The sequence below is a fragment of the Pristiophorus japonicus genome, chromosome 4 (genome assembly GCF_044704955.1).
Source record: "Pristiophorus japonicus isolate sPriJap1 chromosome 4, sPriJap1.hap1, whole genome shotgun sequence".
NCBI classification, from domain to species: domain Eukaryota; kingdom Metazoa; phylum Chordata; class Chondrichthyes; family Pristiophoridae; genus Pristiophorus; species Pristiophorus japonicus.
The window spans coordinates 166346906-166363924 of NC_091980.1; the positions used below are offsets into that span (position 1 = coordinate 166346906).

Below are 17019 nucleotides of genomic sequence, written 5' to 3' on the forward strand. Positions count from 1 at the left end.
TGACGGTGCAGTCTTCCTTGAGGACAGGAACGATCGGACTGGCCCACTCGTTGAATTTGATCGGCGAAATGATGCCCTCTCGTTGCAGCCGGTCCAGCTCGATTTCTATCCTTTCTCTCATCATGTACGGTACTGTTCTCGACTTGTGATGGATGGGTTGCGCCCCCGGAATTAAGTGGATCTGCACTTTTGTTCCTTGGAACTTCTCGATGCCTGGTTCGAACAGTGAAGAGAACTTGTTTAAGATCTGGGCACACGAAGTGTCGCCTGCGGAGGAGAGCGCTCGGAAGTCGTCCTAGTTGCAGCGTATCTTTCCCAGCCAGCTCCTGCCAAGCAGCGTGGAACCATCGTGCGGTACCACCCAGAATGGTAGCTTGTGCACCGCTCCATCGTAGGAGATTTTTACAGTAGCACTGCCGAATACAGGAATCAGTTCCTTTGCATAAGTTCTCAGTTTTGTGCGAATTGGAGCCAAGACCGGCCTTGAGGCCTTGCTGCACCACAATTTTTCAAAAGTCTTTTTGCTCATAATGGACTGGCTCGTGCCCGTGTCCAACTCCATTGACACCGGGAGTCCATTTAATTCAACCTTCAGCATTATCAGGGGACACTTAGTGGTAAATGTATGCACCCCATATACCTCTGCCTCCTCGGTCTGAGGCTCTGGTTCGTCGTGATCCGCCGTGGATCTGTCCTTCTCTGCAACATGGTGGTTTTCAGGATTAACAGGATTAGCAGCTCGCCTGCACATACATTGGAGGTGTCCCATTGTTCCACAGCCCTTGCAAATGTACCCTTTGAAGCGGCGTGAATTGAAACGATGATCACCCCCGCAACGCCAACAAGATGTTAATGGCCTTGCGTTCATCACCCTTGATAGTGGACTCTGAGACATCTGCGGACGTGCAGCTGCAGGCATGCGGGGCCTGCCCTGTACGTTGCGATTGAAAACAACATCACTTTGTTCACAGTACTTGTAGCAGCACTCGTGTGCTGAGAGATTTGCTTAGTATTGTCACTGGTGGCAATGAACGCCTGGGCTATCGTTATGGCTTTACACAAGGTTGGGGTCTCTACAGTCAAAAGTTTACAAAGTATCGTTTCATGGCCAATGCCAAGTACGAAAAAGTCTCTTAGCATGTTCTCCAAATGTCCTTCAAATTCGCAATGTCCTGCAAGACGTCTTAGCTCGGCGACATAACTCGCCACTTCCTGGCCTTCAGACCTTTTGTAGGTGTAAAACCGGTACCTCGCCATCAGAACGCTTTCCTTCGGGTTCAGATGCTCCCGGACCAGTGTGCACAAATCATCGTACAATCTCTCTGTGGTTTTGTTGGAGCATGCAGATTTTTCATGAGGCCATACGTTGGTGCCCCGCAGACAGTGAGGAGAATCGCCCTTCGTTTGCTTCTCCTTCCAGCTCGTTGGCCACGAAGTATTGGTCAAGTCACTCCACGAAGGTTTCCCAATCATCTCCCTCCGAGAATTTCTCCAGGATGCCCAATGTTCTCTGCATCGTTGGGTATCTTGTCGCCAGTTGTTATGCATGAAGAGTCTGACTGGATACTGTGAGCTCAAAGTAAAGTGTGACCGTAGTCTTTTATTGCAGGTCTCCAGAATGCCTCTCCAGCCTGTGAGGCCTTCTTAAGTACCTGTGTTCCCAAGGGATTATGGGATCCCTTGGGACTCCAAGGGATGAGCCCTCTGGTGGCTGTACAAGGTAAATACAAGTTTACATATATAACAGAAACTATAGTCTCTGTCACAGGTGGGACAGACAGTCGTTGGAGGAAAGGGTGGGTGGGGCGTCTGGTTTGCCACATGCTCCTTCCGCTGCCTGCGCTTGTTTTCTGCATGCTCTCTGCGACGAGAATCGAGGTGCTCAGCGCCCTCCCAGATGCTCTTCCTCCACTTAGGGCGGTCTTTGGCCAGGGCCTCCCAGGTGTTGGTGGGGATGTTGTACTTAATCAAGGAGGTCTTGAAACATTTCCTCTGCCCACCTGGAGCTCGCTTGCCATGTAGGAGTTCTGAGTGGAATTATGGTCTACAGGACTGCAGTGATACCCGCCCTCCTGTATAGCTCAGAGGTGTAGACCATATACAGTAGACATCTCAAATCGCTGGAGAAATACCACCAATGATGTCTCCGTAAGATCCTGCAAATCCCCTGGGAGGACAGACGCACCAACGTCAGTGTTCTCGATCATCAACATCCCCCAGCATCGAAGCACTGACCACACTCGACCAGCTCCGTTGGGCGGGCCACATTGTTCGCATGCCCGACACGTGACTCCCAAAGCAAGCGCTCTACTTGGAACTCCTACAGGGAAATAATCTCTATCAATCAATACTCAATCCTTCAATTCATATGGTTAACTGTACTCTCCCACACATAGCATTGTTGCAAGCCTCGCACCCACAACTCACAGCTCACACACAATGGCAGCTATTTAACCATGACAGCCACATCACCCAAACATATTGCAGGACACTCACTGACACACTTCCCTCTTTCTTGCAGGAGAAGGTGACGCATAACAGGCAGCAGGAAAACAGTGGAGGAGGACAAGCGAGCCTGCAAGTTTTAACCCACATGGAGGAGGCAGAGCTGGCCATCATGGGAAGGTTCATCGCTGATTCCATGGCCACTGACAGGGCAAGAAGGATCAATGATGAGGGCATCTGCATAACCAATCCGCCTTCTCTCTTCCCACTTCTGCCTCATCTCACAAGCTCTTCTCACCAGCTTCAGGATGTAAGCACCCGCTTCTTACATTCTTCCTCTCACCTCACCACAACATAACCCTTGTCTTTTTTTCATTTCACATACCCAAGAACTGAAACCTTCCCAGTGAGTGAAGGAAGAGGAAGAAGGCAGTGACACTCCAATTGCTCTTTCAACATTTGTCCCACACCTTACCTTCCCTCTGTTACTGCGCATCACAATGTCCTTTTGGCCACCATGCTGAAATAAAAGCCACCACAAAGCAAACATTCCAATCCAACTTTATACATCTATCCATCCAATATGACATCAAGAAATCAACTCCTCACCCTTGTGCATTCCCTTAGTGACTGTCTTGTGTGTGCCTTTGCCTAACCTACTGATGTCACACAATGCTACCCCAGTGGCTGTAGCATGGCTGGTGGAAAACTGCTGACTTTCAGTGGGGGACACTGCAGATGTCCTTGCATGACAATCTTGAGATGCTGGTGGCTGGGTGTGTCAAGTCGAGTGACAGTGTTTCCGCTTCTTCTTCATTCTCATCCCTCTCTTCTTGGTCAACTACTAGCTGCGCAGGCTGGATTTCTTGGGTAAAATGAAGAAGGCACAAGGGTAGAGTTGTGGTGAGGGGAGGGCAGGAAAGCAAGACCATGCGCACCTTGTAAATCAGAAGATATTGTGGGATGAGGGGGAAATGGGATGTGAAGGAGGATAAGAACATAAGAAATAGGAGCAGGAGTAGACCATTTGGCCTCTTGAGCCTGCTTTGCCATTCAATAAGATCATGACTGATCTGATCCTGGCCTCAACTCCACTTCCCCACCCGCGCTCCACAACCCTTGACTCCCTTATCTTTCAAAAATCTGTCTATCTCCACCTAAAATATATTCAATGACTCCGCCTTCACAGCTCTCTGAGGAAGAGAATTCCAAAGATTCACGACCCTCTGGGAGAAGAAATTCCTCATTTCCGCTTTGAATGGGCGACCCCTTATTTTGAAACTATGTCCCCTAGTTCTAGATGCCCCCATGAGGGGAAACATCCTCTCTGCATCTACCCTGTCAAGCCCCCTCAGAATCTTATACGTTTCAATAAGATCACATCTAAGTCTTCTAAACTCCAATGAGTATAGGCCTAACCTGCTCAACATTTCTTCATATGAATCCCTTCATCTCAGAAATCAACCTCGTGAATCTTATCTGAACTGCCTCCAATACAAGTATATCCCTCCTTAAATAAGGAGACCAAAACTGTACGCAGTACTCCAGGAATGGTCTCACCAATACCCTGTACAGTTGTAGCAGGACTTCTCTACCTTTATACTCCATCCCCCTTGCAATAAAGGCCAACATTCGATATGCCTTCCTAATTACTTGCTGTACCTGCATGCTAACTTTTGGTGTTTCATGTACAAGGACCCCCAAATCCCTCTGTACCACCGCATTTTGTAATCTCTCCCCATTTAAATAATAATTTTCTTCTTTCTTTTTCCTACCAGTGGATAACCTCACATATTTTCCCACATTATACTCCATCGGCCAAATTTTTGCCCACTAACTTAGCCTATCTATATCCCTTTGTAGATTCTTTGCGTCTTCCTCACAACTTGCTTTTCCACCTATCTTTGTATCATCTACAAATTTGGCTACATTACACTCGGTGCCTTCATCCAAGTCATTAATATAAATTGTAAATAGTTGAGACCCCAGCACTGATCCCTGTGGCACCCCACTAATTAGTTTGCCGACCTGAAAGTGATCCATTTATCCCGACTCTCTGCTTTCTGTTAGATAGCCAATCCTCTATCCAACTAATATATTACCCACAGCCCCGTGAGCTCTTATCTTGTGCAGTAATCTTTTATATGGCACCTTATCGATTATTTTCTGGAAACCCAAATACACGACATCTACTGGTTCCTTTTATCCACCCTGCTCGTTACATGCTCAAAGAACTTGAGCAAATTTGTCAAACATGATTTCCCTTTCATAAAACCATGCTGACTTTGATTGACTGCATTATGATTTTCTAAATGTCCGGCTACTACTTCCTTAATGATGGACGCCAGCATTTTCCCAACGACTAACTGGTCTATAGTTTCCTGCTTTCGGTCTCCCTCCTTTTTTAAATAGGGGCATCACATTTGCAGTTTTTCAGTAGATTATAACCAATGCATCCACTATCTCTGCAGCCACCTCTTTTAAGACCCTAGAATGCAGGCGATCAGGTCCAGGGGACTTGTCCACCTTTAGTCCCATTAGTTTACCAAATACTTTTTCTTTTGTGATAGTGATTGTTTTAAGTTCCTCCCTCCCTATTGCCCCTTGATTATCCATTATTGGGATGTTTTTAGTGTCTTCTACCGTGAAGACCAATACAAAATATTTATTCAAAGTCTCCGCTATTTCTCTGTTTCCCATTATTAATTCCCCAGTCTCATCCTCTAAGGGACCAACGTTTACTTTAGCTATTCACTTCCTTTTTATATACCTATAGAAGCTCTTACTGTCTGTTTTTATATTTCTGCTAGTTTACTCTCATAAACTATCTTTCTCTCTCAATGGGCCCAAGTTTCCAAAAGAAAGAAAACGGGCGCCCCTCCGAGCTGGGCGCCCGTTTTTCGCGCCTAAAACGGCGCCTAAAAAAATCCTCGGTATTCTCCACCTACTTACAGGTCCTCTGGCCCTCGGCGCAGCCAGCACGAGCTGTGGGGGGCGGAGCCAGGTCCCGGCGCTGAAAACAGTGCCGGGACCTCTGCACATGCGCGCTACAGTCGGCACGCAAGTGCAGTAGCTCCAGGCGCCGAACTGTGTGGGAGGGGCCCGAAGCACGCAGCCCCTAGCCCTGGCTGAATGGCCTCACTGGGGCTGCGTGAATAAGGCTCCTCCCACGGCCAGCTCCTGCTCCCCGCCCCCGACAAGACCCGACACCCGCTCCCCCCCCCCTCCGACCAGACCCGACCCGACACCCGCTCCCCCCCCCCGCCGACCAGACCAGACCCGACACCCGCTCCCCACCCCCCCGCCAACCAGACACCCGCTCCCCCCCCCACCCCCGCCGACCAGACCCGACCCGACACCCGCTCCCCCCCCCCGCCCCGACCCGAGACCCGACACCCGCTCCCCCCCCGACTGACCCGACCCGCGCTCCTGTTCCCCGACCCGACCCGCCCCCCCCCCCCCCCCCCACTGGACCCGACTCCCGGACTGGATCCGATCCGACCTGACCTCTCCCTTCCCCAACCCGCCCCTCTCTCTCCCCGCCCCCCCCGCTCTCTCTCTCTCCCTCCCTCCCCTCTCTCCCTCCCTCCCCCTCTCCCTCCCTCCCCCTCTCTCTCTCTCCCTCCCTCCCCCTCTCTCTCCATCCCCCTCTCTCTCCCTCCCTCCCCCTCTCTCTCCCTCCCTCCCTCTCTCTCTCTCTCTCCCCCTCCCTCCCCCCCTCTCTCCTCCCCCCGCTCTCTCTCCCTCCCTCCCCCTCTCTCTCTCTCCCCCTCCCTCTCCCCCTCTCTCTCCCTCCCTCCCCCCTCTCTCTCCCTCCCTCCCCTCTCTCTCTCTCCCTCCCTCCTCCCCCCTCTCTCTCCCTCCCTCCCTCTCTCTCTCTCCCTCCCTCTCTCTCGCTCTCTCTCTCTCCCCCTCCCGCTCAGCGACACGAACGGCTTTCTCCTCCCCACTCCCGCTCAGCGGCACGAACGGCTGCAGAATTCTCCCTGGCTGAAGCACTTTCACACAGGTAGGAAGATGGTTTATTTAATCTTTTCTTGGCTTATAAATGTTTATTCAGGTTGGATTTATTTGTATAATATTTGTAGAAGTATAAATAAGGATTTATTGTCGAATTTAATGAGTTCCCTTCCCCCCCACCTCGTTCTGGACGCCTAATTTGTAACCTGCGCCTGATTTTTTTAATGTGTAGAACAGGTTTTTTCAGTTCTACAAAAATCTTCACTGGCTCCATTCTACTTTAGTTTGGAGTACATTTTCACTGTGGAAACTTTCAAATCAGGCGTCAGTGGCCGGACACGCCCCCTTTTGAAGAAAAAATTCTGTTCTAAGCTAGAACTGTTCTACCTGACTAGAACTGCAGAAAAAAAAATGTGGAGAATTGCGATTTCTAAAATAGTCCGTTCTCCACCTGTTGCTCCTAAAAATCAGGCGCGAATCATGTGGAAACTTGGGCCCTTTATCATTATTTTAGTCGTTCTTTGCTGGTTTCTAAAAATTTCCCACTCCTCTTCGCAACATTGTATGCCTTTGTTTTCAATTTGATGCCATCCTTTACTTCCTTAGTTAGCCACGGATGAAGATACCATAATGTATGAAGATACCAGCATCTTGTATCCTTTCAGCCGCATCGTTGTCCAAGAGCTCAGCCATACACTGTCTCTTCCAAGGAGATGAGCTGAAGCTAGGATGTGAGGTGTGCCTCGTGCTTGGTACAGATTGTTGGTAGGTGAGTGATGGAGGGTGCGAGGATTGTGTAATGAGCAGTGAGGCTAGTGGTGCATTTGGTAGGAGATGGCTTTTGAAGATACCTTCACTGACCTTGACCAGCTTCTTCGGACACTGGAGCCAGGTGGTGGGGGTGACACTGCTGATAGTGATGGCCTCAGTGATCTGGACCCACATCGTTCTTCCTGGAAGGCCTCCTGGCCCCCTGTGGGTAGAGGACCTGTCTTGCAGTGTTGACCTCCTGCACAAAGCTATAGTGCTGTGTGCGAGACCCTGGTTGCCCTTTCCCTGGCTTGTTGAGCCATTTGCATTAATGCTGAAGATCTTCCACCATTTTTGTACGAGTGGAAGGCAGTTCAGCTTTAAGAGCTGAAGACTAACATTTCGGAATTATTTTTAATGTTTCTTTTTTTACAGAAGGCAGTTGAGCTCTTTGAGTCAAAAAATCGCCTATTTTTAAAAGTTTTTTTTTGATTTTTAGAAGGGAATTTCCCTTTAAGGAATCAACCCTGCTTTCAAAAATGACAGGCTGGCTTTAAGAGAATGTTGCCTCACTCCAGGGATGTTATGGCCACACTACATTCGGCCTCCTGCTGAGACTACCGCCCGAAACAGCACGTTACACTGCAGGTTTTGCACTGCGCTAATGTAAATCAGCAGGCTGCACCAAAATATCAGTGCTACCTGTACTCTTTTTGCAGGTGGCCGTTAACTTTGCCCCGCGGTGGCACCGGCAGGTTTCCGGCCAATTCGAATTTCTAGGCCTAACTACCTTCAAGGCACTTTAATGCGAGCAAGTTTTGGTTAGCAGTTCTTTACATATGATTTTAGATGTAAGGACATAAGGAATAGGAACAGGAGTAGGCCATATGGCCCCTCGAACCATTCAATAAGATCATGGCTGATCTGATCATGGACTCAGCTCCACTTCCCCGCCCGCTCTCCATAATCCCTTATCCCCTTATTGTTTAAGAAACTGTCTATTTCTGTCTTAAATGTATTCAATGTCCCAGCTTCCACAGCTCTCTGAGGCAGCGAATTCCACAGATTTACAATCCTCTGAGAGAAGAAATTTCTTCTCATCTCAGTTTTAAATGGTTGGCCCCTTATTCTAAGATCATGCCCTCTAGTTCTAGTCTCCCCCATCATGGAAACATCCTCTCTGCATCCACCTTGTCAAGCCCCCTCATAATCTTATACGTTTCGATAAGATCACCTCTCATTCTTCTGAATTCCAATGAGCAGAGGCCCAACCTACTCAACCTTTCCTCATAAGTCAACCCCCTCATCACCAGAATCAACCTAGCGAACCTTCTCTGAACTGCCTCCAAAGCAAGTATATCCTTTCGTAAATATGGAAACCAAAACTGCATGCAGTATTCCAGGTGTGGCCTCACCAATACCTTATACAGCTGTAGTAAGATTACCCTGCTTTTATACTCCATCCCCTTTGATATAAAGCCCAAGATACCATTGACCTTCCTTTTGTGTTTCATGCACAAGTACTCGCAAGTCCCACTGTATTGCGGCACTTTGCAATCTTTCTCCATTTAAATAATACCTTGCTCTTTGATTTTTTTTCTGCCAAAGTGCATGACCTCACACTTTCCAACATTACACTCCATCTGCCAAATTTTTGCCCACTCACTAAGCCTGTCTGTCCTTTTGCAGATTTTTTTGTGTCCTCCTCACACATTGCTTTTCCTCCCATCTTTGTATCATCAGCAAACTTGGCTACGTTACACTCAGTCCCTTCTTCCAAGTCGTTAATATAAATTGTAAATAGTTGGGGTCCCAGCACTGATCCCTGCTGTACCCCACTAGTTACTGGTTGCCAACGAGAGAATGAATAATTTATCCTAACTCTCTGTTTTCTTTTAGTTAGCCAATCCTCTATCCATGCTAATATATTACCCCCAACCCAGTGAACTTTTATCTTGTGCAGTAATCTTTTATGTGGCATCTTGTCAAGTGCCTTCTGGAAGTCCAAATACACCACATCCACTAGTTCTCCTTTATCCACCCTGTTCGTTACATCCTCAAAGAACTCCAGAAAATTTGTCAAACATGACTTCCCCTTCCTAAAACCATGCTGACTCTGCCTGACCGAATTTTGCTTTTTCAGATGTCTTGCTACTGCTTCTTTAATAATAGACTCCAACATTTTCCCAAGCACAGATGTTAGGCTAACTGGTCTGTAGTTTCCTGCTTTTTGTCTGCCTCCTTTAAAGGACTGCATGTAGCCTTAAGATAAATGTTTTGAAACAATAATAAATGAAGTTAATTGGCAGACATGTTACTTTCTCTAGTTTTTCAAATCTATTATTGAAAAGGCTTCCAATGCGCATGCGCGAGACTTCGCGTTTTTTTTTAATAGTTTTTCTCTTTGGACGTGGCGTCATTTCGGGGCCGTTTGAGGTTGATTGCTGAACTGCGCGTGCACATAAAGGCACACCACTTTATTCCACCTGTGAGTGTGAGAGGGGAGAAGAGAGAGTTGGCATTTGAGGGGACAAAGTTGGCATTTGAGAGGAGGTGGCATTTGAGAGGAGTGAGTTGGAGGTTGTAGAGGAGAGTTGGAGGTTGTAGAGAAGAAAGGGTTGGAGGCTGTAGAGAAGAGTTGGGGGTTGTAGAGGAGAGAGAGTTCGAGGTTGGATAGGAGAGAGAGTTGGAGAAATTGAGAAACACAAACTGTTGAGCACCCATTTGTTTCATCATTGACGATGAGTGGCCAGAAACCAGCAATGAAGACTGGCAAAACCAGGGCCAGAGCTCCACGGTTTAATGAGGAGGAATTGGAAGAGCTAGTAATGGAGGTGGAGCGTCGGTACAAAGACCTCACCCGGGATGGTCGTGGAAAGCCTCCACCACCCTAATACTGATGCATTTGGAGGGAAATCGCAGAGATCGTGTTTGCGATGGGCAACGTTGACTGGGATGGGGACCAATGCCGGAAACATTGGACGATTTGGTGGCGGCAGCAAGAGTGAGTAAAAATGTATTCGTCCCCTTCTGTCCAACACCAAAAAGGTTGTGCGCCAGATGTGTGTGTGCGTGGAAGTGTGCGTGGGGTGCATGAGCAAAGGGGCTAAAGGCTGCAATGTTTCTTTGTGCAGAAGAAAAACGCATCCAAGGCAGCAAACCTGCGTGGGATGGGAGGGGGACCAGCACAGGTGGTCAAATTGAGCAGGCTGGAGGAGCATGCGTTGGCATTGGTGGATGACCGCCGCCGTGCAACCACAACCATTGATGCAGACCCGGTGCTACAGCATGGTAAGGTTATACTAAACTGCGGTGTGAGCCACACTCATGGCATGAAAGGTCATGCAATGTTAAGGCACTCGCGGTTTACCGCACACTTTGTTGCCGAGTATTGGTGTGCCCTTGTAGAGATGCAACTCCTTGTTGACAGAATGAGGGATAGCACGGCTCACTTGACCAGCAGGCCCCCACCCCGCCACTCCCACCCCCTACAGACTGAAATGTCGTCCTCTACTTGCAGATGTTGACTCAGACAGCACGGATCAAGGCATACCATCGACCTCTGGCCTTCAGAGAAGCTGTCAGACCCCAACATCTCCCACGCTGACATTGCCCTCAGACCAATCGGATCCCTCCTCCACCTACTCCCCCCCTGCCCCTGCAGATCATCCATTTCCACAGCTCCCACCTCCGCCACTCTGAGTCACGAGGAAGAGGAGAGGGAGGAGGGAGGAGGGAGAAGGGCCTGACTTTGAGCCCCTTGAGCTCCAGGAGCAGGAACAGAATGACAGCAGCCTCCTGCCATGTGAACCAGGTGTCAACAGAACCTTGGCATCCTGGGGTTTGGAACGTGACTCCACACTGGCAAGTTCAACCAAGTGCAGAGGCCGTGACGTGAAGGCAAGCAAGATGCCAGAACCCACCAGCAGCGAGCATGCACCTGAGGATCCACCACGGCTCTCAGCAATTCTGGAGATGGTCAAGCGTGCATAGGTCACGATATGCTCCAGACCATGACTGGGATAGCTGGCAGCATGGCCACCTTCACCCAGCAGCACGATGACAAGATGGACCGGCTCATCGCTGTGTTGGAGCGCACAACCGATAGCGTTGAGACGATGAGGCAAGAGATGGCTTCCGGACGCGAAATGCAAGTCTCTGAGCCCACACCCTCAAGGCAGACAGATCCGGAGGAACAGGAGATCCTGGCGCCTTTGGTCCTGCACACATCTGCAGACATCCCGCTGCCCTCCTGCACAAGCTCGTCAACCAGAGGTAGTGAGGGACAGAGGAGCGGGACGCCGTGCTGTAGGTGGGGCGAGGAAGAGGAGCTTGGGCATGACTTCAAAGGGGAGGGCAGGGAAGAGAGGTGATGGTGCCGGGTAGAGTGGTGGGTGTTGGTGGTGTAAATGTTTGTAAATGTAATAATGTTATGTAACCTTTGTTATTGTGCACTTATAAATACACTCACATTGTTGACCCTCTCTTGGTGAGTGTCTGATTTTAATGTCATATGTGGTGCCTTGTGAGAAACACACATCTGTCCCTCAGGTCATCTGCTTTGTCAGGAATATCTTCCCTTCCACATATGACTGCACTGTATAATGGGTAGGATCATCAGGCCATCGCAACACGCTTTATATGCCGTGAGGGTTATTTGATGTGTCAGATTAATTACATCTCTCAGAATAGACTTATGTCCGTCACCACAACAAGGCACGCTGGGTACAGGTCTTTTGTGATGAATCAGAACAGATTTTATGAAGTAGTTTCCTTGCATACAAAGAAAGACACATGAACAAGACGATAATGACAGTCTAGTCGTTGAAACCTCAATAGTAGGACACTGAGTCACCACAGCACTTGTCCCTTGCTGTGTTCTATTGATCGTAGTCTTTCCTCAGTTTGGTCTGTAATTGCGCTGCCCCTAAAGTCGAATAGCTATAACTTTATACCCTTTTCCTCCCATACAAATGTTGTCAGAGTCTGCAGCTGTCTCAGGCTTACAATAGATCATTCTAACCCTAATCCACTTACCCTCTATGTCTTATGTAGTTCTTCTCTGAGAACTTCTTGAAGGACTGTGTCACAGAATTAATTAATCAGCTTGGATCGACAAAATGTGACTTTTCACTTATTCATAATTATTTTGCCTTCACCATTGGGCTTCTCAATGAAGGTCTTTCAACAAGGTCAAAGAAAAGTTTCCATCAGCCTAGATACATTTCAGTCGCTTTTATCACATCCAAATTAAAACATGACCATCACCAAGAAAATAAATCAACATCCACCTAACTTTTTTCCAGCAGACCCACTCATGATGGTCCAGCATCTGCACCATAGCCACGATGTGCAGCACTGCAGCACTCGGAGCTCTTCTCCCTGCCGCCCGACTCACGGCCAGGTCAGACCTGCTTTTTGCCAACGGTCCTTCTGGCGGGCGGCAGGTCGATCTGAGGCCAGCACCCTGACCAAAATGGCCAATTTGGAGCATCCAACATGGGCGGGCGGCATGTCGTCATGCCGGCGGATCTGTCCGTGACCAATCTCGCGCCGGGCGGAGCCTGGATGGCAGATGTATGGTTCGGGAGGAGTCGGCCGAAAAACACATTACCAGCAGATCCTCGGCGGCTGCAGTTGCAATCTGGACCAAATTCGGCCCTGTGCTCTTCCATTCTTCTTCTTCCCCCACTGTGAAGCTGAGCTGAAATATAATCCTTTCATACTCACAAGCCCAATAACAACACCGTTACTCATCTGACATCTAGATTCCAGGATATTGGGATGTGTTTGGATTTCCTGAGCATAAGCAGATTTGCCATTCTTTGCAGGTTTTTCCACACTCACCTGGTCCCGCCTGTGTTCCTTAGCTTTCTCATTTCTTTCTGTGTCGTAAACTGAGATGCTCAGCTCATTCGCCCTGCGTTCTGCTGCCCTGTCCTTGAGAAATTGACGTTCCTTAAACATAATAATAATAATCACAATATCACCTGTTAACTGAATGCTTTTTAAGTTTAGATCCTGTTCAGTACATATCTTCAGGGTAGAAGTTCCAATTGGCAAAGTTCACAACACTTAATGGTCTTAGTGCAATTTTGTGTGTGTTATTTTTACAAAAGCATTAACTCATTTATTGTAAATTGTTTCATGCCTGCATAAATATAGAGCACAAATTGTTGTACAAGTGCAATGTTTGATGTGAACTTTGTGTCCCTTTTCGGTGTCTAAATGACCCACTTTGCAGATGGCACTTTCATCGTGCCCAACATTGGTGTCAGCCATGGCTCAGTGGGTAACACTCTCACCTCTGAGTCAAAAGGTTGTGGTTTTTAGTCCCACTCCAGAGACTTGAGCACATAATCTTGGCTGACACTCCAGTGCTGCACTGTTGGAGGTGCCTTCTTTTGGATGCCCAATATACAGGCATGAAGTGGGTTTCACTGATGCAAGAAAGGGGAGGATATCCATTAGGGTTGCCTACCTATACGAACATTTGAAAAAGGGCGGGAATAGTCCATCGATTCATTAAGTCTGCCGCATTTACGATCTAACCCATACCTTCCCACCCAAACCCCAACAGCCAATCTCCTGGGAGAGGAACAAAAAATAAATACATTTTTGTTTAGCCAATTTAGGTGAAAAAACGTTGTGAATTCCTCTCAAATACTCACAGGCGATCAAGCAAGCTCCAGGAAATGAAGCTTCAGATGCCACTACCCCCATCCACGAGTTTCACACTGGCACTGGAAGTGCTATCAGTATGATATTTATAATATTGAAATAAGGTCAGAATGACATACAATATCCTTCAAGCAATTTCCCAACCCTCCTGCAGGAACATCAACAATAAAACAACTTGCATTTATATATTTGGGATGTGGGGGGAGGGAGGAGGTTTGGGATGTGGGAGGGGGTGTTTGGGACGTGGGGGGAGGGAGGGGGTTTGGGATGCCACAGTTCAGTGCAGGAATCAGGATTATGATGATGAGATTCCCTGCCCCTTCTTCCTCCCATTATTCCTACATTACTACATTCCTTCCTTCCTTCCTTCCTTCACAGGACTGGTATCAAACAAAATTTGACACCACAACTTAGGCACGGCCACCAATGGTGGAGTGATGGAAATCGGGGATGCCCAAGAAGCCAGAATTGGAGGAGCACAGAGATCTTGGAGGGTTGTAAGGCTGGAGGAAGTTGCAGAGATAGGGAGGGGTGAAGCAATGAAGGAATTTGAACAGAAGGATCAAAATTTTAAATTTGAAGCAGTGTCAGAACAGGAGCCAATGTAGGTTAGCGAACACCAAGGTGATGGGCAATGTTCCCTGGTTGCGCAGTTCTCTGAAGGTCCCACGCAGCCAGCTTTTAAATGGAAAAACAGTGCACAAGCAGTATTTTGAATGGGCCGTCCAGCCCGCTATAGGGGCCATGTGCCCCCTCCCCCCCAAAAAAATTACAGAGAATATTGATGATGGGTAAACGGGATTTTGTGCGAATTAGAATATGGGCAGCAGGGTTTTGAATCAGCTGAGTGGAAGGCTGGATAGGAGAGCTGGATAGTCGAGTCTGGAGCTAATAAAGGCATGGATCAGACTTCAGCAGCCGATGAGCTGAGAGAAGGCAGAGGCGGGCGCTGTTACGGAGGTGCAAGTATGTGGTCTTGGTGATGGAGACGATATGTGGTCGGAAGCTTAGCTCAGGATCAAATAGCAAAAGAGAGACTTGTATTCATCTAGCCCCTTTCACAACCTCAGGACATCCTAAAATGCTTTACAGCCAATGAAGTACTTCTGAAGTGTAGTCACTGTTGCAAGGTAGGACGTTGAGGTTGAGAACAGTCTGATTCAGCCTCAGACAGTAGTCACGGAGAGGGATGGAGTCAGTGGCTGGGGAACAAAGTTTGTGGCGGGGACCAAAGGCAATGGCTTCGGTCTTCCCAATATTAAACTGGAGGAAATTCTGCTCATCCAATAGTGGATGGCGCTGATTGAGCTATCCAGCTGCTTAAAATGTATGCCCAGGGTTGCTAGAGACTGAACCATTTCCCATAAAATCTTTCATAAGAAATAGGAGTAGGAGTAGGCCATTTGGCCCCTTGCGTCTGCTCCGCCATTCAGTAAGATCATGGCTGATGATGGACTGAGGCAGAGACAGAAATGAGCAATATTACACAGGTGGAAATAGAGGATTTAAGCAACCCGATGTGAAGATTCATGATAGCATTTTGAAGCCATTTTTTAAATGTTTTTCTATTTTGTTTCTTTTATCCTCTGTCTTGTTAGCTTGTCAAAAGTTTTGTTGGGATACTTTATGCTCAAAGGTGATGATCCTGCTGGAAAGAGAATTTGTCTGGATGACTGAGCTAATGACTGTTAAGATCAATACAAGTGAGGCAAGCTCTCCTGTGTATTTCACAGATCCAAACAGCCCATCTGGAGTTAAGAGGCTACTGCCGTTCATGTTTCTGCTGCGGCTAATTCTTCAAAAGACTTATTCAGGAACAAAAGAGAGGGAACAAAGACTATGGTGCAGGACAACATGGGGTTGAATCTCCCCAAGAGGTTCTCCCGATTGTCCACTATAATTACAGAAGAAGGGGCACTGACTCCCCAGAAAAATGGTGCAAATAAGGTTTACATAATTTCTCTAGGATTTCCCTGGATCTTCTCCTGTGTTAACTAAACTCCCTCATTAAACAAGTACAAAGTAATAGAGGATGGGTTTTAACAGCCTGCCGATTGTAGAAAGAAGGCAAGTCTGGGGGTGGGGGGGTGGGGGGGATAAGGAAACAGCTACTTGGGAAGTGGTTGCACCTCTGAATCACACTACAGTAAGGGTCAGCACCTTCAGTGGCTAGGGAACAAAGATAATGGTTTTGGTCTTCCCAATATTAAATTGGAGAGAATTCTACTCATCCAGAGGGGAGGAATTGGTAGAAATAAATCAACAATATACCTTTGAGAATAAATGAGTAGCTTGTTAGAAAACAATTCTTGGTGAGGCTCTCATCTGAGTCAGAAGGAAAATGAGTCGGCCATTTAGTCGCTCGAGCCTGTTCCATGATCCATTCAATTAGATCATGGCTGATCGGAATGTTAACTCCATCTTGGTTCTTAATACCCTTGCCTAACAAGAATCTATCAATCTCAGTTTTGAAATGTTCAATTGACCTAGTCTGAACAGCTTTTTGGTGAAGAATTGCTTCCTGATATCACCCCTGAACAGCCTAGCTCTAATTTTAAGGTTATGCCCCCTTGTTCTGGACTCCAACACCAGAGGAAATAGTTTTTCTCTATTTATCCTATCAACTCCTTTAAACATCTTAAACACCTCAATTAGATCACCCCTTAATCTTCTCCACTCAAGGGAACACAAGTCTGGTCCATGCAACCTGTCCTCATAAGTTAACCCTTTTCACCCAGATACCATTCTGGTTATTCTGCATTGTATCCACTCCAAGGCCAATATATTCTTCTTGAGGTGCAGTGCCCAGAACTGAACACAGTACACCAAATGGGATCAAACCACAGCAGAAGACTGTGGGTGAAAGCCCCATGACAGATTTAAGCAGATAATTTAGGCTGACACTTCAGTGCTATATTGAGGGAGTGCTGCATTGTCAGAGGTACTCATTTTCAGGTGAGAATTTAAACCGAGACTCTATCTGACTGCTCATTTGAACATAAAGAATATCATGGCATTTGTTTAAAGATGATCAGAGTGTTTTGGGGTTTTTTATCTTGGAAAAGTTTGGTCTTGCAAGGGGATATGACTGAGGTCATTAAAGCCATGAGGGGATTAGATTGTGTCCATATGGACAGGTTACTTGAGCTAGATAGGCAGGGAAGAACTAGGAGGCATCTATCA

At 47.6% G+C, this 17019-nt stretch overlaps 1 protein-coding gene across 4 annotated transcripts in view; it reads right to left on the reverse strand.

Moving 5' to 3' along the window:
- Positions 1-17019, reverse strand: part of ccdc135 (coiled-coil domain containing 135) — a 284493-nt gene that overhangs the window by 102873 nt on the left and 164601 nt on the right. For all 4 annotated transcript variants that reach the window (XM_070878800.1, XM_070878803.1, XM_070878802.1 and 1 more), the window contains exon 15: positions 13003-13113. In XM_070878800.1, coding sequence (XP_070734901.1) covers positions 13003-13113 — 111 coding nt within the window. The remainder of the gene's footprint in view (positions 1-13002; positions 13114-17019) is intronic.